General features: G+C 42.6%; 1 protein-coding gene and 1 long non-coding RNA gene across 8 annotated transcripts in view; one reads left to right on the top strand and one right to left on the bottom strand.

The window, feature by feature from the left end:
* The window catches only part of GHRHR (growth hormone releasing hormone receptor), a 58,342-nt gene that overhangs the window by 20,358 nt on the left and 14,734 nt on the right, over window positions 1–23,250 (top strand). For 6 of the 7 annotated variants that reach the window (XM_032764672.2, XM_032764674.2, XM_032764675.2 and 3 more), the window contains 4 exons: window positions 5,926–6,028; window positions 6,613–6,720; window positions 19,130–19,227; window positions 22,851–22,948. In XM_032764672.2, the coding sequence (XP_032620563.1) occupies window positions 5,926–6,028; window positions 6,613–6,720; window positions 19,130–19,227; window positions 22,851–22,948 (407 nt within the window). Of the gene's footprint in view, window positions 1–5,925; window positions 6,029–6,612; window positions 6,721–9,242; window positions 9,872–19,129; window positions 19,228–22,850; window positions 22,949–23,250 lie in introns of those variants that run through there. The other variant, XM_032764678.2, reaches the window with a different exon arrangement.
* On the bottom strand, window positions 643–6,446 carry LOC142046295 (uncharacterized). The gene is made up of 2 exons (XR_012655170.1): window positions 6,395–6,446; window positions 643–4,680 (listed from the first exon to the last, which is right to left on the bottom strand). It is a non-coding gene; the product is annotated as an uncharacterized LOC142046295 (long non-coding RNA).

Here is a 23,250-nt window from a genome sequence, read left to right as displayed (position 1 = left end):
GAGTGGCACCATACTTCACAAAGAGTCACAAAGGACTAACTCACCGAATAAGATGCTACTCAGTGTGTGTAAGGATGGCAGAATTAGGCTCTTATGGAACATTAGGATATCCTTTTTATTATAACTGACATTAGCTAAGAAAACGTTGTTTTATTTTAGCTAGAAAAACACCCATCCATTCTCAGCCATCAGTATACCTGTATGGTTTTGGGATCACTTTTCAGCGTGGTCTTAAATACTTACAATATTTAAAATGTCTCTACATTTTGTAAACTCAAGATGTTTTTATGCTTTGTATTTGTTGCTTGTATGCTATTGGTTGTAGTATGGTGTAAGAAAGAATGCAGAGACTGTGCAATGCTGAAATCCATGACAGAAAACAATGAGAGATCACAAGAAAACCAAAATTCAAATCAATGGAGCACAAGATACAATAAAACTGCATAAAATAATCCGAATAAGACACATTCTAATCCCAGAGTGTAAAGTGTTATTGCTTACCAGATCCTGTGTTCATTACTCACCGGAGCATTGATTTCACATGACCAGAGGTTGCAAGAGCAGCCTGATTTTCAGAGGGGCTGTGGAGCCCACACATCCAGTTGACTTGGTTACTCAACAGCCCAGGAAACAAGCTCTAAGTTTAGAATATATCTCCATTTACTTTTTTATTTCAGACAGTTTAATTTTACAACATAGACAAGATTAATGGTTCATTTACTTCTTCTTGCCAGAAATAATCAGAAATATTAATCATGATCTCTATACAACTATTTCCCATGTCTGATTGTTTTGTTTCGTTCTCACTGTTTAAGGCCCTAGGGGAAAAATATGATTGATCTCATAGAAAAGAATATTGGAAAATCTTTTCTCCTCTCCATTGTAAGTGGAGCTTCCTTAAATACACCAATAGCAAAAGAGAAGCAATTTTAGACCTGATCACTACGTACCTGCCACAGCTGTGTTTATTTTCTATCCCCACTCTTGCCATATTTGCTCTTTCTTTTTCCGACTAATCAATAAATCCTTCTTTTTCCTCTGGGATGGATTCTGATACCCTTCTTCAGGTTCAGTAGTGCTATTCCTCATGAACAGACCCGTTGATTTCAGCAGAACCAACCATGGGGTAATGTCCTGTCCGCTATGTGAAAATGGCATTGGAATTTGGTCCTTTGATGCTAAAAGCTCCCTGCTCTTGCATGCATTCCTCAAATGTACCAGCAATATTGGCTCCTATCCTCCAGCGCCCCAAAGCAGCTCTGCATAAACATCATGAGATTCCCTGCTCAGAAGCTCAAGTCTTTGTACAATCAGTACAATCATACAATCAGTATGTCCTTTCCAACATGGGAGAGAAGGCTCGGTCTGGGACAGGTTCTGGTTAAATCAATATTCATTTGTAACAAGGAGAAATAGTTCTTTTGCTTTTTAATTGGAAAATGATCTGGCACGACCAGGATATTTTTATTCTCTGTGGATTCCAAACTGTCTTTATTCTTTGACGGTGATTAACCAGTGGCCTTTGTTGTATTTTACATGAGTGAAAGACCATTAGAGCTCCAATGTCACAGTGAAGGCATCACGTAGATATATTTAATAGCCATTTTAATATGCTAAAGTCCTTGGCCAACATTTTCATAAGTACCTAGTGATTTTGGATGGCCAATTTGAAATACTTTAATGGGTCATTTTATAGGTAACAGCTGTGCAGCGGTTTCTGAAAATCTGGCCCCATTATGATGGCTCAAGTTGGCCCACAGAAACGGAGTCCCCGGAATCACTAAGTCACTTTAAAATTATTAGGCCAGGAAGCTGTAATCAGAACTGGTTTGGGTGCCATATTTTCTGACCCAACTCTAAAATCTGAGCAGCTGGGGCAACTTCAAGATTTCTAGCCCTGAGTGGGCAAAAACTGTGTGCAAGACAGAATGGGGACTAAGGATCTGCTGCATTGTGCTAATGCACCTTCTTAGCTCGTATTATATACCCTGGGCTAATGCAGCCGGGTGAGAAAAGACTGTGGGTTTGACCCTGCGAGGTGCTGAGAGCCTCCGGTGAGGTGTCAAGCGCTCCCTGCTTCCCAAAATAGTAAGTTCATGAAATGGTACCTGCAAAGCTTCTGATCCTGAGTCCCTTAGTGGTGCAGGCAATCTCACCTCATCAGTAATTCCACAGAGTTTAGTAGGACTATTTGTTCTGTGCCACATGAGCAATCGTTGCAGGATCATACTGCATGATCACAAAGTAGTACGCAAGGTGAGATGAGAGATCCTTGCTAGATATGGGCCCAAGACTTAAAGTCCAAACGCTCTCAAAGTTTAGGAGTGTTCTGACTGTGGATTTTGATTGGAGCATTGTAGTAATAGAAGGTGGCTATGAGTATGGCTCTATCTCTCAGTCCTGTGCCAAGTTGGTATAATGTCTACCTATTTGTCCAATCATCCACTGCCTTGGCAGAAGGCAACAAAAGCTGAATATTCAGTGCTTTCCATAACCCGAAATCAGCTTGTGTTAATGTAATGCTGGTAGACTCTGGTTGTCAGTGGGTAGGATTGAACCTGGGATCTCTAGAACTTAGTGCATGAGCTTCTACAATGTGAGCTAAAAGCCACCTGCCTGTTAAGTAAGGACATAGAGAAGACTCAGTCCCTCTCTTAAAGTGGTCTGGATGGGCCAGAACACCACACCCAGGAGGGGTGTGGGTTACGTTAGCACAGCCAGCAGTGTAAAAACAGCCGCAAATGAACCTACCATAATATCACTTGCTTTCTGCTAAAGCAAGGCCTATGACATACCATGAATATATTTTTTAAACCTATCTCATAGAATTAGGAGGGACTTTGAAAGATCATTGAGGTCAGCCCCCTACCTTCACAGCAGGCTCAAGTACTATCCCTGACAGATTTTTGTCCCAGATCCCTAAATAGATCAAACTCACAACTCTGGGTTTAGCAGGCTAATGCTCAAACCACTGAGCTCTACCTCCCCTAATAGGGATAAAGGAAAGGCTAACAAACACTTTGGAGAGGGAACAGGTAGCTTTTCCATGCAGGAATGAGCATGCATAAAAATCAGGAATTTGGAATATTTGCTTGAAAGGTGCAGCCATGTTGAATTCCAACATCACTTTCTGGCTGGCTACACAATATTGCATGTGTCTCTCGCTCAGCATTCTCTGGCTTGTTGAAACTGAGTGAACAGCCGAATCTTACACCTACACTTTGGACAGGTTCAAATGACTGCACAAGGCAGTGGAGAATCTGGTTCTCTAATCACTAGGTTCTAGTAATTCACAAATGTTAGGCAGAGAACCTACAACTCTTATTAAAGTCAGAGGACGTTGCAAGTGCTCATGATCAAGGAGGAGCCAGAATTTTTAAATCACCTGCAGTAAATGAAACATACACCTTTAACTCGGGGACACATAGTAAAAGTTCTCACAACTGTGAAGACTAAACAACTCCCCCTCAAAAAACTGTATTTTCCTGAGTCTATGAAAAAGTCAAACATTTGTTTGTTCTCACCTTGAATATTTTAGTGGACTTCCAAGGCCATTTTCACGTGCAGACACCAGTTATTTTTTCCAGGAGAAGTTCTTTTCACTGTGCAAGCAGGTAAATTTCCACCCTGCTGAGATCTTTCTGGACACAGTTCATTAAACCAATAGAGTTCTATAAACTATCCATTAATTGAAAGATATACCTGGTTGACATGCTGGAACCTATTTTCTTCTGAGGTTTCAATACACAAGGACCAAATCATGGCCTTTCAGCATAGCTGACTTTCATTACTGATTAAGGAACACAACAAAGGAAGGACAAATATAAGCCTGCATGAGAAATTAAAAAGAGACTGTGTGTAGTGTGAGACCGACTCTTTCCCAGACACCTTGAATTGACCCAAGGGAGCTGGTTTCTAGCACACAATAAGGAAGGCTCCATACATTTAAAGGTGCCTGACACAGAAAACAGTATCACAACATCTCCACTACATTTGTATATTCACATACACCCCAGTTTCACTGGCAAGTTTCCAAGTCCTGAAGTCAAAACAGTCATGGCTGTGTCTGGAATTCCATGGCATGCAATCCTGGATCTAATCTCTTTTTTCCCCTTACACATGGGACCTAATCCTGCTCCCATTAAAATCAATGGCAAAATATTCAGTGTCTTCATTAGGAGCAGGAACAGAGCCTCAGATGGTAAACTAATAAGCAATCGGCTCAAAAGGTCAGTATATCAGCTTGGTATAGGGAAGTTAATATGAATGGAGAACATTGGGTTATCAAAACCATTACATTCTGCCCTCTGAATGACCTGAAAGCAAGATATTTATTTCCAAAACTCGCTGAATATTTATCCTTCCTGTGTGAAAATGAGCCGAGTCGAATTTAGTCAGCCACCTGCTCAGTGGATAGATTTCATCCTGTTTTGATTCTTTTTCTAAAAACGAATGCTTTGATAGGTAACACTTCTTCCCTGACTAGTAAGGACAGGGTGGAGGCAGTGTGGAGCAGTCAGGGCCATGTGTGGATATGCAAGCGTCATCCGGCTGGTGCAGAGAAAGATGGTGCCAGGTGACCAAGGCATACCCTGCTGCCCCTTTGAAGAGGCGCCATATGCACTGCTGGCTATCACCCGCAGCACACAATAAAGCTGGGTGGGAAATGGGTTTCCCTTCCTGTGAAGAAAATGGAGATGTCAGAATAGTTTCTGTTCAGCAATGGGAGGAATCCGAGACCTTTTGACATTTATATTTTTGAGAAAAACCTGAGAGGGAGAAAAAGGGGTGTTATAGCCTAGAATAGCTCAGTGGTTACAGCACTTGTCTGGTATATGAGAGGTAGGTTCACATCTCCGCTCTACTTTATTTGGACCAGGGATTTTACTCCTCGTCCCCCAGATCAGTGTCCTAGGCTAATGGCTATTCTACAGAGGAGCTCTCTCTGGCTACAGATTCTGTCCAGGACATCAGAAACCTCTGCTGGCCACAGGGCTGCTGGAACAAATTCTATAGTGGGGATGCTGAGAGCCACTGAACCAAACTGTAAATCTTCTATATTTAAACCATTTCAAGCAAGAATGTGCTGCAGCTCCCCCCACACCTGTAATTCCAGCACCTGTGCCTGCCCAAAGCTTAGTTGAAACTGACTCTTTCCTACAAAAAGTTTCGGTTTTGACAATTTGGCATTTCCTCACCCCCCCTCCAAATAAATACATAAAATTGTTGAATAATCCCACTTGTTTCTAGCACAATGTACTTGCCAGCTGGCTGGGTGCCTTGGAAAATCCCGTAGCTTATGTCTGTTTGTAGCCATTGTGCTCTGGTCCTACCCAACTCAGTGGCGCTCTTTGCAGGTCTAGGTTGGAATCCTGCTTTGTTGTAGCAAGGGGGAGAAGTGGGGAAGAGGTCCTCTCTGTTCAATGTCTCTGTGCACAGCTCCCCCACATACCAGAGCACACAAGCAGTAAAGGGTAGGACCTGGCCATCAGAACGTATGGTTGTGAAAGCCTCAAAGCACAGAGGATTATATCCTGCCCATAACATCATTCAAGCTGGAGAAGGACAAACAGCATGAGAAGAAAACAGAGCAGCTCCCTTAGGAGTCAGTGGCAGGAGATGCTTGTTAGACACAAATCTTGCAGAGGGCAAATCTTATGGTTGATGCTTCAGCGATGAAAAACCTTCCGAGTCAATTTTTACCTGGGGACAGATTCTCAGCTATGAAGTTTATGGAGCTATGCCAGTTTACACCAGCGGGGTGCTCTTTGGTGTAATTCAGCATAACAGCACTGACTTCAACAGAGCTCTACTTATTTATGCCAGCGGAGGATCTGGGCCTGTATAGTTGGGATTACACGATGGAGTGGTGCCCTAACCCCCAAGTCGGGGCTAAGCACCCTCATGGTGCCTTTCTTGTTGCAGGTGGTTGGGCACATCCATCCAGAATGTGACTTTTTAGCTGAGCTGAAGAGAAATGAGAATGAATGTCTGAGAGGTGCTGAAGATCATGGAAATGAAACTGCAGGTACAGCCTTTGGCAGTTGAAAAGGGGTGGGGTTGGGCAGGGAAGTGAAAAATTGCCAGGGTTGTGAGAACCAGTTCAGAGAAATGAGTGAATCCTCCCCACTCGGTTCTAGACCAGAACTCAGATCTTTGGATTCTTTCCACTGGCTCCCCATCAGCCAGTACATCAAGTTCAAATGATTTGGTCTTTCATTCAGTGGCCCACCTCCCTTTCCCCTGGTCTATCCTCACTGTTCAGTTCTTCGACCACATTCTGCCACCCACTGGTCCTTTCATTTCGTTCTCCCACTCCTGATTCTGTGCCCTTTGCCATGCTGCTCTGTAGGCATGGAATTGTTTCGCAGCCTGAGTGCAGTGCACCACCTACCTTTTCTCATTCGGTTCCCTCCTATGCTTTCTGTGCTGCCTGCAAGAAGTGATGAATGAAGGAGACCAGCAAGTTGGACAGATACCATCAAGTGAGCTTGCTGCCGTAATGCTCCTCCTCATGCCGACATACTCTCATGTATTGCATCATATCTAAAATTTGACTTTTTATATGCAAATATAAAAATGCTTTAAAATGTGTTTTCCCTTTCCTGGCAGGTTGCAGGAAAACATGGGACAGGCTACTGTGCTGGCCGAATGCAGAAGCTGGTGAGACTCTCACATTGCCCTGCCCGCAGGTTCTCTTTCACTTCCTCAAGGAGCCAGGTGAGGGAGCTGCTTTACCTATTTATTTTAACTGTGCACTTGACCATTGTGCTCATGAAAGTGAGAGACCAAGAAAGCAGCTTACACGGGACTGAGCTATGCTGGGTTACGCAGAGTTGCCACTCTGTTGATTTCAACAGGAGCTGAGGGTGCTCTGCAGCTCATATGCGGCCTTGCAGAGGTCCCATGATGGGGCCTGGTCCTGAAGTCCCTACTTGGGGCTGAGCTGAAGAACGCAGATGTCTGTGGAAAGATCCCCATTGGCTTTAACAGGCTTTGGGATCAGCCCATTGGGTAAACACTTCTGTTGAGTTCATTTACAGTGCTGGCTGAGTCAGGACTTCAGCACAGGATCATAGGAGCTTCAAGCTGTGATGAAGCGTGGGATGAGATGAAAGGATGAGGAATCAGTGATGTGGTTGTTCCATAGGGCCAAGGGTTGAGATGAGAAGCAGAACTGTGCCATTAAAATGGCATATGCATTGGGCCAAACACAACACCGAAGACAATAGGCACAACCCAGTGGAAGTCAAAGGCACTTACTCCAGAGGTGACTTTGGCCCAATAACTCACTACAAACAAATATGTGGGAGATGAGAGGGAAATGATCTTCCAGGAAAGATCTAGATCTGGCATTTCAAAAAGGAAAAAAGTAATCTGCAAAGCTCAACCTCCTGCCTCCCTGGCAGTGCCTGACACGTTAGTTATAAACGAGGGATAAGGCAAATCCCTTTCATCTGCAGTTTCATTTCCTGCTCTGGGATTCTTAGGTTTAGCCTTGATCCATCTCATAATGCGTTCTGCTGAAAGCCCGTTAATAACCAGCAGGACAAGCCAATCGCACCAGAGAAACCAGCTACTAATATCCAAAAGATTTTAACACCAAGGAGGCAATGGGTGCAAAGGAGTACAAGGGGTGTGTGTGAGGGGGGAGGGGACTGAAAAAAATTAGGAGGTCAGAAACAGCAAATATATAACACAAAGGCTTCAGGAAGAAGGAGTATTCATACTCAGACACAACAAGAAGATTGATCATGTCTGACTGAGAGGAAAAACCCGAACACAGCTAAAATCCTTGTCTGTACAGCCTTCATGATATTTATAGAATTACCTCAAAAGTAACAAGAATTTTTTGTTTGCCAGTATTTGTGGACACACCCCGGACCCTAAAATTAAACCAGTGACTCAACATAAAACCTAAGAGAATAATGGGGGCAAAGCCATTGACTATACTGTGCAGCTACAATGATGCAAAACATCAAGCCCAAACAAAATGATTTTGTACTGATAAAAGAGCCCTGAGGTGTAATTGAAATGCATCAATCTCATCACTTTTGTAGCAATATTTTATAGAGCCACCTGCAAAACAATTATTTTTTCCCGTTTGATTATCACATTGAAATGGCCCTAAAGAATTAATTTTTCTAATTATTTTAAATCCCCCCCCCCCCCCCTCTCACACACACCTACCTCTTGCACCCACTCCCTCCTTGGAGTGAACATTTTTCTGGCTGTTAGTAGCTGGGTTTTTTTGTGTGACTGGTTTTTGAGGGGCTTTCAGCCAAAGGCTTTATGAGATGGATCCAGGATACAAATCTACAGTATATGAGGCCCTGAAAACCGTGACGTCTTGCACATGCTCCTGCCCCCACCCCACCACTCATAAACATTTTGCTTTTGTCTAAACCAGAGGAAGAGATTGAGTGGAATACAAATCATAGCACAGTGTTTAAAAGCTACACTAGCCCAACCTTTAAACAATAGTGATAGCTTCCTTTGAAACATCGCCTAAAGGGCTTGCCTCGCATACAGAAAACCCCCAACAAAACAAAAACTTCTCAAAAGCCAGTTTACAAAGATGGGACATAGGCCACTTCATAGGCTCAACACATGTAAATTGCAAAGAAAGTTTTTGATTCCAGTGTACAGTGAAAAAATAAAATTTTAAAAGGCAAAAGTCATAGCTTTGTAACTGCATGAAAGACAGAGGTAAAGACTATAGCCTCTAAGGTCCTTATCTGAAGAAACAGCCCCATCCCACACCTCCTCCTCCTTCTTTCCTGACATTTTTTTTATCTAAAACTGCCATATGCATCTGCTAAACATGCTGTTTCTAATCATATCAACTAAAGCTTTAAAAATAAATACTCATAAACTTTTAAAAGTTTAACATGAAAAACAGAGCATGGGGAGACAAGAGTGGGGCCTGCCTTTTAGAGGAGCATTGATACATGACTGAAATATTGTTTTAGTAAAACAATTTTGCAGCCACTCTTGGCTGGTTGTCATGCTTTACCATGAACAAACATTTGTCATACAAAAGATTGTCCCAACTTCATGAGGCATTATTTCTCCCATAATTGTGCCAATTTTTCCAATCCCTTTCCCCCAGACTATCAGAAATAGTAAATAAATCAGATTCTCAAAATCGTTGGCGGGTAACATGCTTGGAGATACTGCATAGCAACACCTGCAAAGCAACAATTACATTTTGGGGGTTTGTTGATCATAACATTGACAGGGTCCTAGAGAATTTTTTTTTTTCCTGTTCTTAGTTAACACTTTACATTTTACTTTTACACAAGGTGTAACCTCGATACTGAATAATACAAGACAGATGAACAACCTGAGACAGTGCTGAAAACAGAGGCCTTATGATGGACTCAAACCCTAATGTAACGGGATTAGGGAAGAAGTTAAAAGGGATAGTTGAGCAGGAAGAGGGTATTATTTAAAGAGGAGATTTGAAGAAAGCGGGGAGAGGGGAGACTTTTAAAAGTTTCTGATAGCTTATTTTTAAAGCTTTATTTGATGTGATTAAAACAGTATGTTTAGCAGAAGCATGAAGAGAGGATGGCAGTTTTAGATAAAAAAGAAGTCAGGAAAGGAGGCGGAAAGAGTTTGGGGCGGGGGATGTTTCTTCAGATACCAGTGCCACAGGCTACAGCCTTTGTCTCTGTCCCTCATGCAGTTACAAAGCTATGACTTTTGCCTTTTAAAATTTTTTTTTGTTACTGTACACTGGAATCAAAAACTTCCTTTGCTGTTTACAAGCATTAAGCCTATGAAAGGGCCTATGTCCCATCTTTGTAAACTGGCTTTAGAGAAGTTTTTGTTTGGTCAAGGTTTTTTTGTATGCGAAGCAGTTCAGGTAGGCAAATCTTTCAAAACAAACTGTCATGTACTTCCGGCTACAGAGCTCACTTATATACGCCAGCTGTGTCAATCGTAAGATCCTTTAATGCTCTGCCAGGCCTGGTTGAGGTTAGTTAAAATAAGATATTTTACACCACATAGTGGTTGAACAGATAATACAGTTAACATTCCATTTCATCTCCCCCATTAAGTTCTACATTCCTACCATTTACAATATTTACACTTTCGCACTGTCTTTGAAGTTCAGTACTTATCCGCCTGTTGCAAGTCTCTGAAACAGACTCTTTTTCTAATTACGTGAACCAAATGTGTGTCGACTTGGTATTCTGGCCATCCACTACTTGCAATGACTAGCCGTGGTTGGTTTGGAATCTCTAAGTCTTCTTTGTGAGCTGCTTCTGCCATCTGTAGAGTTTGCTCTGTTGATTGTTCTTTCCGAGGAACAAACTGTAGCTGTCAACAGTTTCTGTTGACTCTCCACTGTTGGTGTCGATTACATATGATCTTTCTTTTTCTTTATGGCAGCTGGAATTGTCTCTCCTTTTCCTCCATCCAGTTTGACACAAAAGTGGTCACCAGGTTCTAGACACAGCAGTTGTCCAACTGAGTGATATTATTTGTAAAAGCGTTCATAAGCTCTTTTAACCTTTTAATCCAATTTGGCTACTCTCTTCCTGTCTGGCCACTTTGGAGACAGATTCCTCTCCCAAGTTAGAACAGCCGGTCCGGGGTTCCATCCGCCGGCCCCTACCAGCCGGGATCCTGGCCGCCGGCCCCGCTCAGCCCACTGCCAATCTGGGGTTCTGTCCACTGGCCCCAGTAAATGTAAAATGTATTACTGACACACAAAACCTTAAGTTACAGTAAACAAATGAAGACTTGGCACACACTTCTCAAAGGTTGCTGACCCCTGTGCTAGCTAGACTATATCCAGTTGCTGCTACTGATGTTGATCTGTAAGTCAGAAGAGCGAGGAATGGACCTTCCAGCTTTGGAATTTTCTTGGCTGGCTGTACAGCTCTCTCAGCTGCTCCATTCATTTGTGGGTAATGTGGGCTGCTAGTAATATGGTTAAAACCATATTTAGTTCAAAATAATTTAAATTCTGCTGCAGTGAATTATGGTCCATTGCCTGTTCCTAGTTGTTCTGGAATACTGAAGTGAGCAAAAGTGCACTTCATTTTTCTCGATAACATTGCAACATGTCTTTCAAGAACATTATTTCTAATAACTGGAAAAATAGTTCACAATGACCAGGCAATGATATCCTCTGAATGCACGTAAATCTCCAGCTAGTCTCTTCCAAAGTCTCTCTGTTAGAGGTGTTGTTATTAAAGGTTCTTTCTGTTGTGTTGGTCTGCTAGTTCTGCAATGTTCACATGCAGTAACTTTATTGTTTATGTGCTTTCTGATACCCTGTCCTGTATGTGTCCACAGCATTCACATCAGCTGTTACACCACCCTTGAGCTCACGGGTAGCTGAGTACAATGCTGAGCTCTATGACAGAGTGCTTGCTACTACAAGATTTTCCGAGGAACATATCTAGCAATTGAGCTAAATCCCATAAACCTTAGCAATAGATGTTGGCATTTCAGTGGTGCTTGGTCCAGGTCTTTTCAGCTGATGAGGGTTATAAGCGGTTTATGGTTTGTTATTCAGGTAAATGAATCCAGTCCACACAGATATCTGTAAAAGTTCTCACATGCCCATACACTTGCCAGGCACTCCTTTTCAACCTATGCATATCGATTTTCCGCTTCTGTAAGCCTGTGAGAGCAAAATGCAGCTGGCTTCCACTCAGAGCCAGGTTGTAGCAACACCTACGCCATAACTGCTTGTATCTGCACTGACCATTGTGGGTTGGTTCACATCCTCATACTTGAGAACTGGAGTCGTTGAGATAATTTCTTTTACCTTATCAAAGGCAATTTCTTGGTTTGGTCCCCATAGGCAAGATGTGTTGGACACTAACAGTTCACAGTGGTTTGTTGCGTTGAAAAGCCTTGTAGGTATCGACCAAGGTAATTTACCATTCCCAGTATACACCTTGGTGCATGCCATTCTCAAATTGCTTTTACTTTCTCAGGTCTAGGACTGATTCCATCTTTCTTTATTGTCTGTCCCCAAAACTGGATTTGGAGTACACAGAAAAATGCACTTTTCCTTGTTTAGCTTCAGTTCAGACTGACTGATTAGGTTTAGGACTTTTCTGAGGGTTTTGTAGTATCCTTCCACCAAAGATCCATATATCAGAATATTGGCCATGAAAACTACAGCTCAATTGTGTTCATTCACAGTTCTGCCATCTGTCTTTGGAAAATTTCAGGTGCACTATTAATCCAAAAAGGTGATCTTCATAAGCAGAATCTCCCAAAAGGTGTGATAAATGTAGTTAGTTTACCATTTTCTTTGGCTAAAGGAATTTGGCAGAATCCACTCGAGGCATCCAGCTTAGAGAATACTGTATATCCTTTCACTTTGAGGAGAAAGTAATCCAATATTGGAAGGATATATTTTTCTCTCACAACTGCTCGATTAAATCTTTTAAGATCCACACAGATTCATATGTTTCCATTTTTCTTTATAAGTGGTACCATTGGGGTACACCATACTGCTGTCTCAAGAGATTTTCTTGATTATGCCAATACACTCTATTATCTTTAACTCAGTTTCCACATTTTGAAATAATGGGTTAAGATTTCTGTGAGGTGTATGTTTATGGCTTAGCATAGTCTCTTAATGTTATTTGTACCAGATCTCCTTTCAAAAGTCCAATATCAATAAATATTACATTGAGTTCCTCCATCTTTCTCACTAGGCCAATCAGGGCTGCCACGCTGCAGCTGAGAAGGCTTTTGTTCTGCAATTCTTTGATCACACACTCTGGATGCATAGCTTTTTTCTTTGAGAGTTGTTTTTGTGGTGAACTAGCTCATGCAATTCAAAATCCCTCTGGGTGGTCTGTCAGATGACATCAGCTTTGGGCAGTGTTGAAGGTGATTGTAAGTCCCTTCTGAGATAACTGTGAAGCTAGCTCCTAAGGCAATTTTAAAGCTAATAGTCTTGCCATGGATATACAATTTCATTCTCCAGGCAGGCTTTTTATCATCAAAAGTGATAGATTCCAGAAACAATGCCCTCTTGATTGTCTGTAATATGAGTGAACTCCCTGACTGATTTTGTTCAGCAAACAGCTCCAAAATGTCCATATTTAATGCCTTTAGTACCCTATGCACCTCTGGCTACATATGCATCATCTCTCAGGAAATGACTTTTTCCACAACTTGTATGTGTAGGCTTGGGAGTTCTGTCTCCTTGCCTCTGGGGGATTATGATATTACCTTTTAGCACTCAAGTATCTGTGTACAGTTTCTAACCTAGTTTCAGATTTTTAATGTTCATCAGGAAAGCCTATACTTTTAAATTTTTATTTTTTATTGTAAAACCTGTCTGTAAATGATGGAAATTTTATATTGTCCCTTGGAATCTAAAACTTTGTTCACCCTTTACAAATGTTTTATGTGAGAAATATATTTACAAATTTTTGTTTGGTTGGGGGTGTTTTTCCATGCTGGGCAATTCAATGAGGCAAAACTTTGCCAGACTTGAGGTGTAACAGAGGCCTTACTCTCAACTGCAGAATGATAGTTATTTAATTATGGAAAAGAAATAATTTAGCTATTTCCTATTCTTGGCCTCCCTAGGGTGTAATGTATAGATTCAATGTAAAAACATGCTTACATTATTGTTAAAAGATTGGCATAATATTGCTTTAAAACTCTTTATTTCAAATTTCATATTATTTAATTTTAATCCTATGATTAAAAAATTATTTCGCTGAAGATACTGCAAAAGACGTCTCTCTTAGAATAAAAGGAGGATAGGGTATGACAGTGACAGAATCCTTTATTTCTCTCTTTCATGTAGTTACAAAGCTAAAACTTTCTTTATGGTAAAACTCCTTTATAAAGGAGGAGAATATTATCTTAACCTTCCAAGTCTTCACACTTTAGAAATGATATCCCACAAACTCATGTTAAAAGGAGTTAAATTAAGTAGTGTTTTATTAATTTAGATGGAATCCAGTGTTAACATAACCCTGTCGCTGTCCAACATTAAACAGTTTTAAACAAAAGTTGGAGTTTGGTATAGAGGCCCCAGCATGCTTTGTACCATAGCAGACATACCAGTAAACATCCTTTAAGCTTTTTATTAAAGATACAGAAAATAAGGGAAAACAGTTAAAGCATTTGACATATAAAATAGTAAATAATATTTTCATTTTAACAACATCCCCTGTTCTCTTTCCCTTTAGCTGGAGAGAGCTTTTAGAAGGAAATAGCCCTTGTTTGACAGTCTTTTGTATGGCCTTAAAGATGGTAATAACTGTATTTTTGGGGGAAAAGAGAAAATGTTAGTTGATATCAGAGGCATCATGTGCATGAGGAGGGCAGGATTTTCTGCTTGGCTTCTACTGAGCATGCTCCCATGAACTGAGCATGCTTAGGCCACGTCTACACTACGGGATAAAATCGAATTTGCTAAAATCGGTTTTATAAAACTGATATTATAATTTCGATTTCATGCGGCCACACTAGGCACAGTAATTCGAGCGTTTGTGGCGTCATGTTCAAGGCTAACTGTCGATTTCTGAAGCGTTGCTTTGTGGTAGCATTCCGTAGCTATCCCATAGTTGCGTCTCCCCTACCTTTGGAATTCAGGGTTGAATCTTAATTGTCTCGGGGGTTCTGGTTTAATGTCGTCAGTCATTCCTTCCTCCGGGAAAACATCAGCTATCCTTTCGCGCCGTTTTCCCCTTGGATTGCCTGGCCAGACGCCATTGCACGGCAACCATGGAGCCCGTTCAGCGTTTTTTTTCTGCACCGTATGTGTACGGATGCCGTGGAGAGAGAGGCGATACTCCAGCGCTTGCATTCACTTGCTTTTGCAATGATAGCGGATGTTACCGGTCGTTCTGTACCGTCTACTGCCGGAGAAACTGGCAATGAGATGACGATTATCTCTCCTCTCCTGTACTGTCCGCTGCTATCATGAGTGCTGCTGGCTGAAAGCCGGGGTGCAATGCAAAAGCAAAATTGGGATTGACTCACTTGGGACTGAGTCAATCCCTCCCTTATGGGTTTCTAAAATAGAGTCAGTCCTGCCTAGAATAGGGGCAAGTGTATTAGAGGACTAGTGTATCAGAGCACAGCTGCTCCATGTCAGTATTCACAGGGGTGCCCTGCAACAACCCACCTGTTGCTTCCTCCTCCCCCAACCTTCCTGGGCTACCATGGCAGTTCCCCCCCATTTGTGTCATGAAGTTATAAAAGATGCAGAATAAGAAACAGAGATTTTGTAGTGAGATAAATGAGGGGGGCACCTCCCGGGGCTATGACAGTCCAGGCAGTACAGAATCTTTTCTTTACACAGGGAAGGGGGGGCTTACCCCCAGTTGCTATGATGAGATGCTTATTAGTCGTTCTGTCCTATCTACTGGAGGAGTAACCAGGAATCATTCCCTCATGGTATTGAGCATTATCAGGCATGGGGTTCATGAGGACGGTTACTGTCCTACTGCACCGTTCTACCCGGGGAGGGGGAAGAGGCGGTTGTGCTCTTCACTGCTTTAGCAGTCGCGTTACAGTACAACATTAGCGGTGACACTGAAAGAAGTCAAGAAATGCTTTCCTCTTTCTTTCTTTTCACATGGTGGGGGAGGGGGGGAACTGAGGAGTATCCTGATCCGCCAGCACTGTGGTTTGTACCTACAGACATTGGGCGCTCGCCAAGATGCAAATACTTTTTAGAGACTGCGTGACTGGCTGTGGATAGCTGGATCCTCAGTACCCCCTCCTCCTCTCATGAGCGTCCATTTGGTCTCTGGCTTCCCGTTACGTCGTGTCACGCGAGCGCTGTATATCCCTGGAGATTTTTTTCGAACGCTTTGGCATTTGGTGTTCTGTAACGGAGCTCTGATACAGCGATTTTTCTCCATTAGCATAGCGATCCAGTCAGTTTCCCGTACGTCCATTGCTGGAGCTCTTTGTGGATTTGCTGACTGCTCGAACGCTGATCAGGCTCTGCGCTGGGCATCGGCAAATGTAATTCAAATGTTCGTGGGGCTTTCTCTGCATTTACCTGCCCTCTGCATCGCAGTTCAGATGCTGTCCAGAGCGGTCGTGGTGCCATGTGGCTCGTATATACCGCTCCGGTGGCCATCTACTGTCGAGTGTTTTCGTCCACACTCAACCGTAATCATCCGATTGTATAATATGAATTTAGCGCTTTATCCTTGTCGCGGTGGGTAAGAAACGATGAGAGCTGTTATGACTAGATGGCGCGTTTAGTGTGGCACGGGTACAGCTTATAATCGACTTTAACGCTCTATTAATTGATTAAAGCGTTAGTGTGACCAGCCTCTGTTTGCATATGCTAACCAGTCCTCACTATTTCCTCTCCCTGATGGGCACTTGGATCGTTATGGTTTGAGATGGGCTGAAGGCTGTCTCTTGCTGATGTTTCCATGTCCGACCCGTCTGCTACAAAGACATAAACGGCTAAACACCTACACGAGGGCGGAGAGGAAACGACATGTGAAATGCGCTTCTGTGGTTCTGTGTTGCTTTTTCGCTTACCTCCGTTGGAATGGCAGAGCACGTCTGACAGGCTTCCAAGATGAAACTTGTACCAGCACAGACTGGTGAGGGCTTGACTTTACTCACCTCCTTTCGTTTTTGTTCCACCGACTTGCGGCGGTGTATGCAAAATGATACTATGTGACTGATACTGACGTCGTTAGATTCAGGACTCACGATTTGTCAGACATCTGTTTATTAGCGCGTTCCGCCAATATTCCATTCGCTATGTGGGCACCATATCAGACCAATAATATTGTTTTTACAGATAAAAGGGTCAGAGTGTTGACAAGGGACCAAGAAAGGAACAGACAGGAAAAAGCCACCTGCTTACACAGATGCTATGTCACCGTCCTTTATTTTTTGACTCTGTCTCGATCCCGGTACTACTTTTTCAATTGCTTAAACGGTGCATTGTTCTGTGCAACCTCGTCTTGTTCCTGCCCTGGTGACTTCCCTACGTTCTTATAGGTGCCGAAAATTTTTTAATCATCTTTAGGGTATGTTTAATGGCCCGATTATTTTCAAATTGCTTAACCAGTATTTATCATAGACAGATTATAAACTCGGTTCTAGCGTATCATCACGTTGGATCCACGAACTCGATTGTTTGCGTCTCTGGCTCAAGCTTCCACGTTTTCAAGGATGCGGTGTGCACTGTCGAGGCAGCGTATTCCTCAGTTTATGGTGTATCCATAGTTCCCACTTCCGGTGAGGCAGGTGCTGGATTGGGCCAGACGAACATTGCCGGCCGGGTCGTGTGTGGTACAGCCTCACCCTGTGCCCTTTTGTGGATGAGGCAGCAGACACACGTTTTGGCGTCCAGGCTTTTTCCGGAGTGCGAGTTGGTAACGGCCAGTGACGCCAATCATGGACCTGAGGTCACAAAGGAGAATTGGACTGACAGTATAATAACAAAAACTGTCAAACTCGGTACTGCTTGCCAGCTCTTCAGTACACAGAGGTTACATTTCAGCTCTCAGGAATATTATTTTACATTTTTTCAGTGCTGGGGGGGGAGAGATGACGGCTGTTCGTGACCAGCAAGACCGCTGTATAAGCTACGAATTGGCAACGCGCTCAGCAGAATGAATAGGTTTTCGAGATGCTGTGGAGTGCTGCTGTAGTCTCATTACCCCCTCCTCCCCGGATGGCATCCGTTTGAGTTTCGACTTCCGTTATGGTTGTCGCACGGCTGTGTAATCCGTTTGGCGTTGATTTTCAATACGCTTTGGGCTTTCCTGTTCTTTACGGAGTTTGATTAAAAAGATTTGTCTCCTCATACAGCGATTAGAGTCTTAGTATCTCGAGTTCAATGAGGACTGTATTTTGCATTTGCAACTGCATCGTCCTGTGGTGTCAGGTGACAGCGTGTTTGCAGGCATATGTCATTCTTAAGAAGGTTCGGGGTTTCTTTGTTTACCGGCACTCCGCATCCGGTGTCGGATTGCCGGAACCAGAGAGTGGGTCAAGTGGTGCACTGTGGGAATTCTAGGAGGCAATAATGGTCGATTTCATCCCACGATACCCCTTAATCGAGTTCAAAAAATTACTATGATTTAGCGCTACTCCTCTTGTCTGGGAGGAGTTCCGAAATCGATTTAAGGAGCCGTTTAACTCGATATTAATGACGACGTCATGTGAACGGGTACAGCGTTAAATCGGTATATCGGCCATTAAACCGATTTAAAGTCGCAGTGTAGACCTGGCCTTATTTTTACAATATAATTAATTCTACTTTCACACCAGCTAAGCCAGACTCTGATTAGCCAAAAGGAAAATGGAGAGGGATAGGAGAAATGGGGAAGGAAAAACATACATGGGGGAGAGGGACGGGAGGAGAGAGACAAAGTCTCCCATCCCAGGTGGTGTTTGGGATTCAGCCAGAGCTGATGGAGGTGGTGGTGTATTCGGGGTCCCTCTCTCTGGACCAGTCAGGTCAGGACATACTTTAGGATTAGGATGAAGAAGGTCCAGGGAACCTCACAAGTTGTATCTCTTCCTAGAACTGCTCTCATGTATTCTTCTGCAGCAGGAATGTAAGTCCTTCCTACCCACCAGGAATGTTGCCCCTGCCCATTCTGAAGCTCCTCATTAGCAAGCTACCTACTACTGCTCCTTTCTGTTTTGTCGTGGAATTAATGCATTCATATTATTATTTATCTGAATTACTGTAGTGCCTAGGAGCCCTAGTGACAGACCAGGACCCCTTTGCGCTAGGTGGTGTACAAACAGGGGCGGCTCCAGGCACTAGCGTAGCAAGCACGTGCCTGGGGCGACAAGCTGCAGGGGGTGGCCTGCCGGTCACTGTGAGGGCAGCAGTCAGGCAGCCTTTGGCAGCACGCCTGTGGGAGGTCCGCCGGTCCCACGGCTTTGGTGGCAATTTGGTGGCAGATCACTGGCAGATCACCCGCAGAACCACCGCCAAATCCATGTGACCAGCGGACCGCCCGCAGGCATGCCACCGAAGGCCACCTGACTGCCATGCTTGGGGCAACAAAACACAGAGCCACCCCTGTGTACAAAAACAGAACAAAATGATAATCTCTGCCCTTGTGGGCTTACGATCTAATGTATGGCCTTGATTAGCAATAAAAACAAGCATTTCTTGCAGGTTTGGTAAGAAGAAACTGTACAGTGAATGGCTGGTCTGATCCATATCCCTCCTATCACATTGCCTGTCCAGTGAACGATGAGATTCCAGTTGAGGAAGTAAGTATATCTGAACCAATACCATTCAGAAATATGCAGACGCTAGTCATAAACCTTTCTATTTCAGAAGTTGGGGATGGAAACTTGGTTGAAGCAGCGACATTCTCACTCAGTATAAAATATCATTGTATTTTTATTCTGTCCACTTGCTCTGTGAAGTTAATGCCATTTATTATACAGGTTAAGAGAGCAGTCATTTAGACACCTCATAGATCTAGAGAGCTGTGTCAGAAAAATATAGGGCCAGATCTCCTGGTGTTGTAAATTCGTCTAACTCTGTTGAACGACATGGACATACACCAGCTGAAGATCTAGTCCAAAACTGGGATTAATACTTCAGTTATACTCAATCAGTCGGAGCTGTCGGTAGCATTGCTGCAATAATAAGCAAACGTCCTTTTTTCACCAGAATTTCAGACTCAAGACAAATTGAATCAGTTTAACAGAAGATGCTGCAGTTTTGCTCCTCGTCTAGTTTAAAGAACACAAATCATTTAAAGAAAAAATAAGCAGCCATAACAAAGCAAAAGGAAATCTGGGCTTAAGAAAAATACCATGCCCAGATTCTGGTCTCTATTATATAGATGTAAATCCATTGACTTCAACAGAGTTATTCTGGATTTAATTTAGATTAGTATTTGGCACATTTTGTCAGTTTGATTCCCAAAACCGTTGTCACTTTAATCTTGTCTGCACAACAAATTTTTCCCATTTTAACTACACCTTGTGCTTACGTATAAATGTGATTCTGCTGGTAAAGCTATTTTTGTACAGGAAGAGGAATAAGTGATATTGGTATAAGGCACCTTAATAACAGCATCATTACATCCATCTTAGATTGGGTCTGGCAGAAGTCCCCTAGTGTAGATAGTTACACCAGGAAAGCTGCATTTTGACTAGTATAGCTTGTTTCACTCAGGAGAGGTGGTTTTTCAACTCCAGCGTAAGTCATATTTTTGCTGATATAAACTGCATCCACACTAGAAGCGCTTTGTTGATACAGCTTGCCAGTAATCCCAGACTGGTAAAGCTCTCCTGGAATAGACATACGCTAGGGTTGTACTGGTATCTCCATATCAGGAAAAAAATCAGAACCCTGCCTGATATAAGTGTACTGATTCAAACCCCTGGGTCCCCCTGGCTTTGTTGCTGATTCTTCTCTGTTACTCAGGTGTAAATTCAATCAGAAGTCTCTCCATTAGGGTAAAACTGATAGAAAACAGCAGAGAATCAGACCCTTGCTGTTTGAACAAATGAAAACAAGATTCTGTTTTACTTATCGAAGTTAATTTCGCCTGTCAGAGAGAGCTTAGTCAATAATCCATTCCATATATGTTGGATGGATTTTTGTTGTCATCTTCACTTTATTTCTTCCCTGTTTGTCAGCGTGCTGTTTAACTTGGAAGTTGCTTTCCAGCTGGCTGATCTGTAATGCGGAAATGCAACTCTTGAAATGTTCTTTTCCCTTCCTTGTATTTATTCCTTGCACTTCTAGTGCAAAAACAAACATAGCATGAGCCTGCTGTTTTCGTTGGCAATTGCCCTGTTTTTTCACCTAGGTTCACTCTTTGGCCTTCTTGTTTATCCACTTGGGAATTGGATTATTGCCTTATATGGACTTTCTTCCCTATCTGATTTGCAAGGAATGGCTGCCAGCTGGGATGACCCTACCTCAGCTTTGAAACACTTGCTCATGAGATGAGTTCTCATTGATTCACCAGGTGGATTTGCTGCTGAGGATCCCATGTTTGAGTTTTAGCTGGATAAACACACTCTTGAGTAAGAACTGCTGTCAGGGCTTTGCTAATGGGTTAAGTGCAATCTAGTGTTTCGCCACAAGGTGGTAGACACAATATGTACCCTACTATGAGCAAAGGAGCTGCAGCTCCCAATTGCTTCAATACTGCTCAGCATTTCTGAATATTGAACTATAATTATTGCTTAAATTTTATTGAGAGAGAGAGACACTAGAGATTCTAACCGGCTTTCCTTTCCAACATGGAGCTGTTCTCCAGCAAAGACTGGCCAGGGTGACAGCATCTATACAATAAAATTAAAATGGGACCAAGACAGATACTTCCAGACTTAGGAAAAGTTTGGATTCAGATCCAAACTCTGCATCTGGGGTCCACGTCTACTTTTATTTTCTGCTTCCTCTAGAGATGGATGAAGTTAGTTTATCCAAATTCCTACCCACTCAAATACGATGTCTGAAAAAAGCTGGATTTTAACTCAAGCATTATTAGGTTTTTCTTGTATATGGGAAAAGTTTAGTTTGGGAATAGAGGGAGAAAACATCCAGTAGACAAATAGAATGGAAATAGGAACAAAGCACAAACAGTGAAATACAGATAGGGCAAGGTTGAAAAACAGAAGGAAAAAGAGAGAGAGAATAATCATGAAAAAATTGAGGTTTGCAGTGTTGTAAACACGTCAGTCCCAGGATATCAGGGAGACAAGGTATTGGACCACCTTCTGTTGGTCAGAGAGACAAGCTTTTGAGCTATACAGAACTCTTCTTCAGGTACTTAGGTGGAAAAGGTACTCAGAGTGTCATAGCTAAATACAATGTGGAACGGATTGTTTAGCATAAGTAGTTTACACATATTCTAATCTAAGGGATCAGTCCAGATGAACTGGCCCATTTACAGCTGTCCAGTCATAGGACAAAATGATACACCGTGCTGTGTATATCATATATTAGGCAGCCATTAGTGCCAACCTAGCTTTTGAGGAATTACCTCTATCTCTAATACAAGGCTCTAGTCTGCCTGCAATTTAGGAAAATCTGATGTTAAATCCACACCCCATTGAAGTCAGTGGGACTTCTTCCAATTACTTCAGTGGGGCCAGGATGTCATCCGGGGGGGGGGGGTGTTAAAATTGAATCGTTCTTGTAAAACATATGTGGGTTTAAAGTGTAGCAGACAAAGCTTTGTGAACTCAAATTACTGCCATTTGGAATCCCCTAAAAATAGTTTGAGAGGCTCACAAAACCTTGCACATCATGAGATTCATCCTTCCCTCCTTGTTACCCATCTCCCTGGACCTTCTACCGTTGATTATCTTGAACTTCTGCCATAATTATCAGAACATTTTATCAAAGCAAGAAGATTTTGGTTTAGTAAATGAGTGAGTGGTGACTTATAGGAAGGTTTAATGTAGACCAGTCATGGTATAACAATATATTCACAAAGAGTGTCAGGTTGAAATTTTGTCAAGAAACCCAAACTGGGCCAAACTTGCCTGGTTTCAGAGATCATTATAAGCCTGAAAGGCAGCACAGTTTCATAGAAAGACTTGCAAAATTCCCAGAACCTTTTGAGTTAACTTAGATCCAATTTCAAGCCATCCTAGGCCCTCTGGTGGTTTTCCAGCAAAACTATGCAGAGTTTACTGTTCTTCAAGGTTTAGATATGAAGCCTAGTGAAAGGATAAAGGATTCCAGTGGAGTTTTCTGTTGAGATCACACGAACCCTCAAAAAGTGAAAGTCAGGGATGTGAACTGAGGCCACAGAAAAGGTTCTGATGCCCAACAAAGCAAACCCACCAGATTCTGTGTAGCTTCTTTTCCATCTTTTTTCATTAAAACATGTGTGACTTCTTCATTTTCTTCTTTATAGCAGTCCTATTTTTCTACTGTAAAGATCATCTACACTGTGGGGTACAGCATTTCCATCTCCTCCCTCGCCCTGGCTGTCACTGTTCTTATTGCATTCAGGTATGTTTCTGAACATTTACCCTGGGCCCGCAAAAGTAAACAGAATAAACAGCTATCGAGTTAATGCAACATGCTGGAAGCTATGGGCCAACAGATTTACAGATTGATAACTGGCAGAAATATCTGCTATTTCACAACGCATTTTGCATTTCCATTCAGTTGTAACACTCATCACACTAGAAGCGAACATTATGATTAGACATGAGTGATCTGGTGTGGATTAGACTTTAATGCAGCCTGATTTTCATGGTTGCTGAGCAGGGCTGCCCAGAGGGGCAGGCAAGTGGGGCAATTTGCCCCAG

The sequence above is a fragment of the Chelonoidis abingdonii genome, chromosome 2 (genome assembly GCF_003597395.2).
Source record: "Chelonoidis abingdonii isolate Lonesome George chromosome 2, CheloAbing_2.0, whole genome shotgun sequence".
In the NCBI taxonomy this organism is placed as follows: domain Eukaryota; kingdom Metazoa; phylum Chordata; order Testudines; family Testudinidae; genus Chelonoidis; species Chelonoidis abingdonii.
Note: the sequence above shows the minus strand (reverse complement) of the source record. Positions and strands in the feature narration are given on the sequence as shown.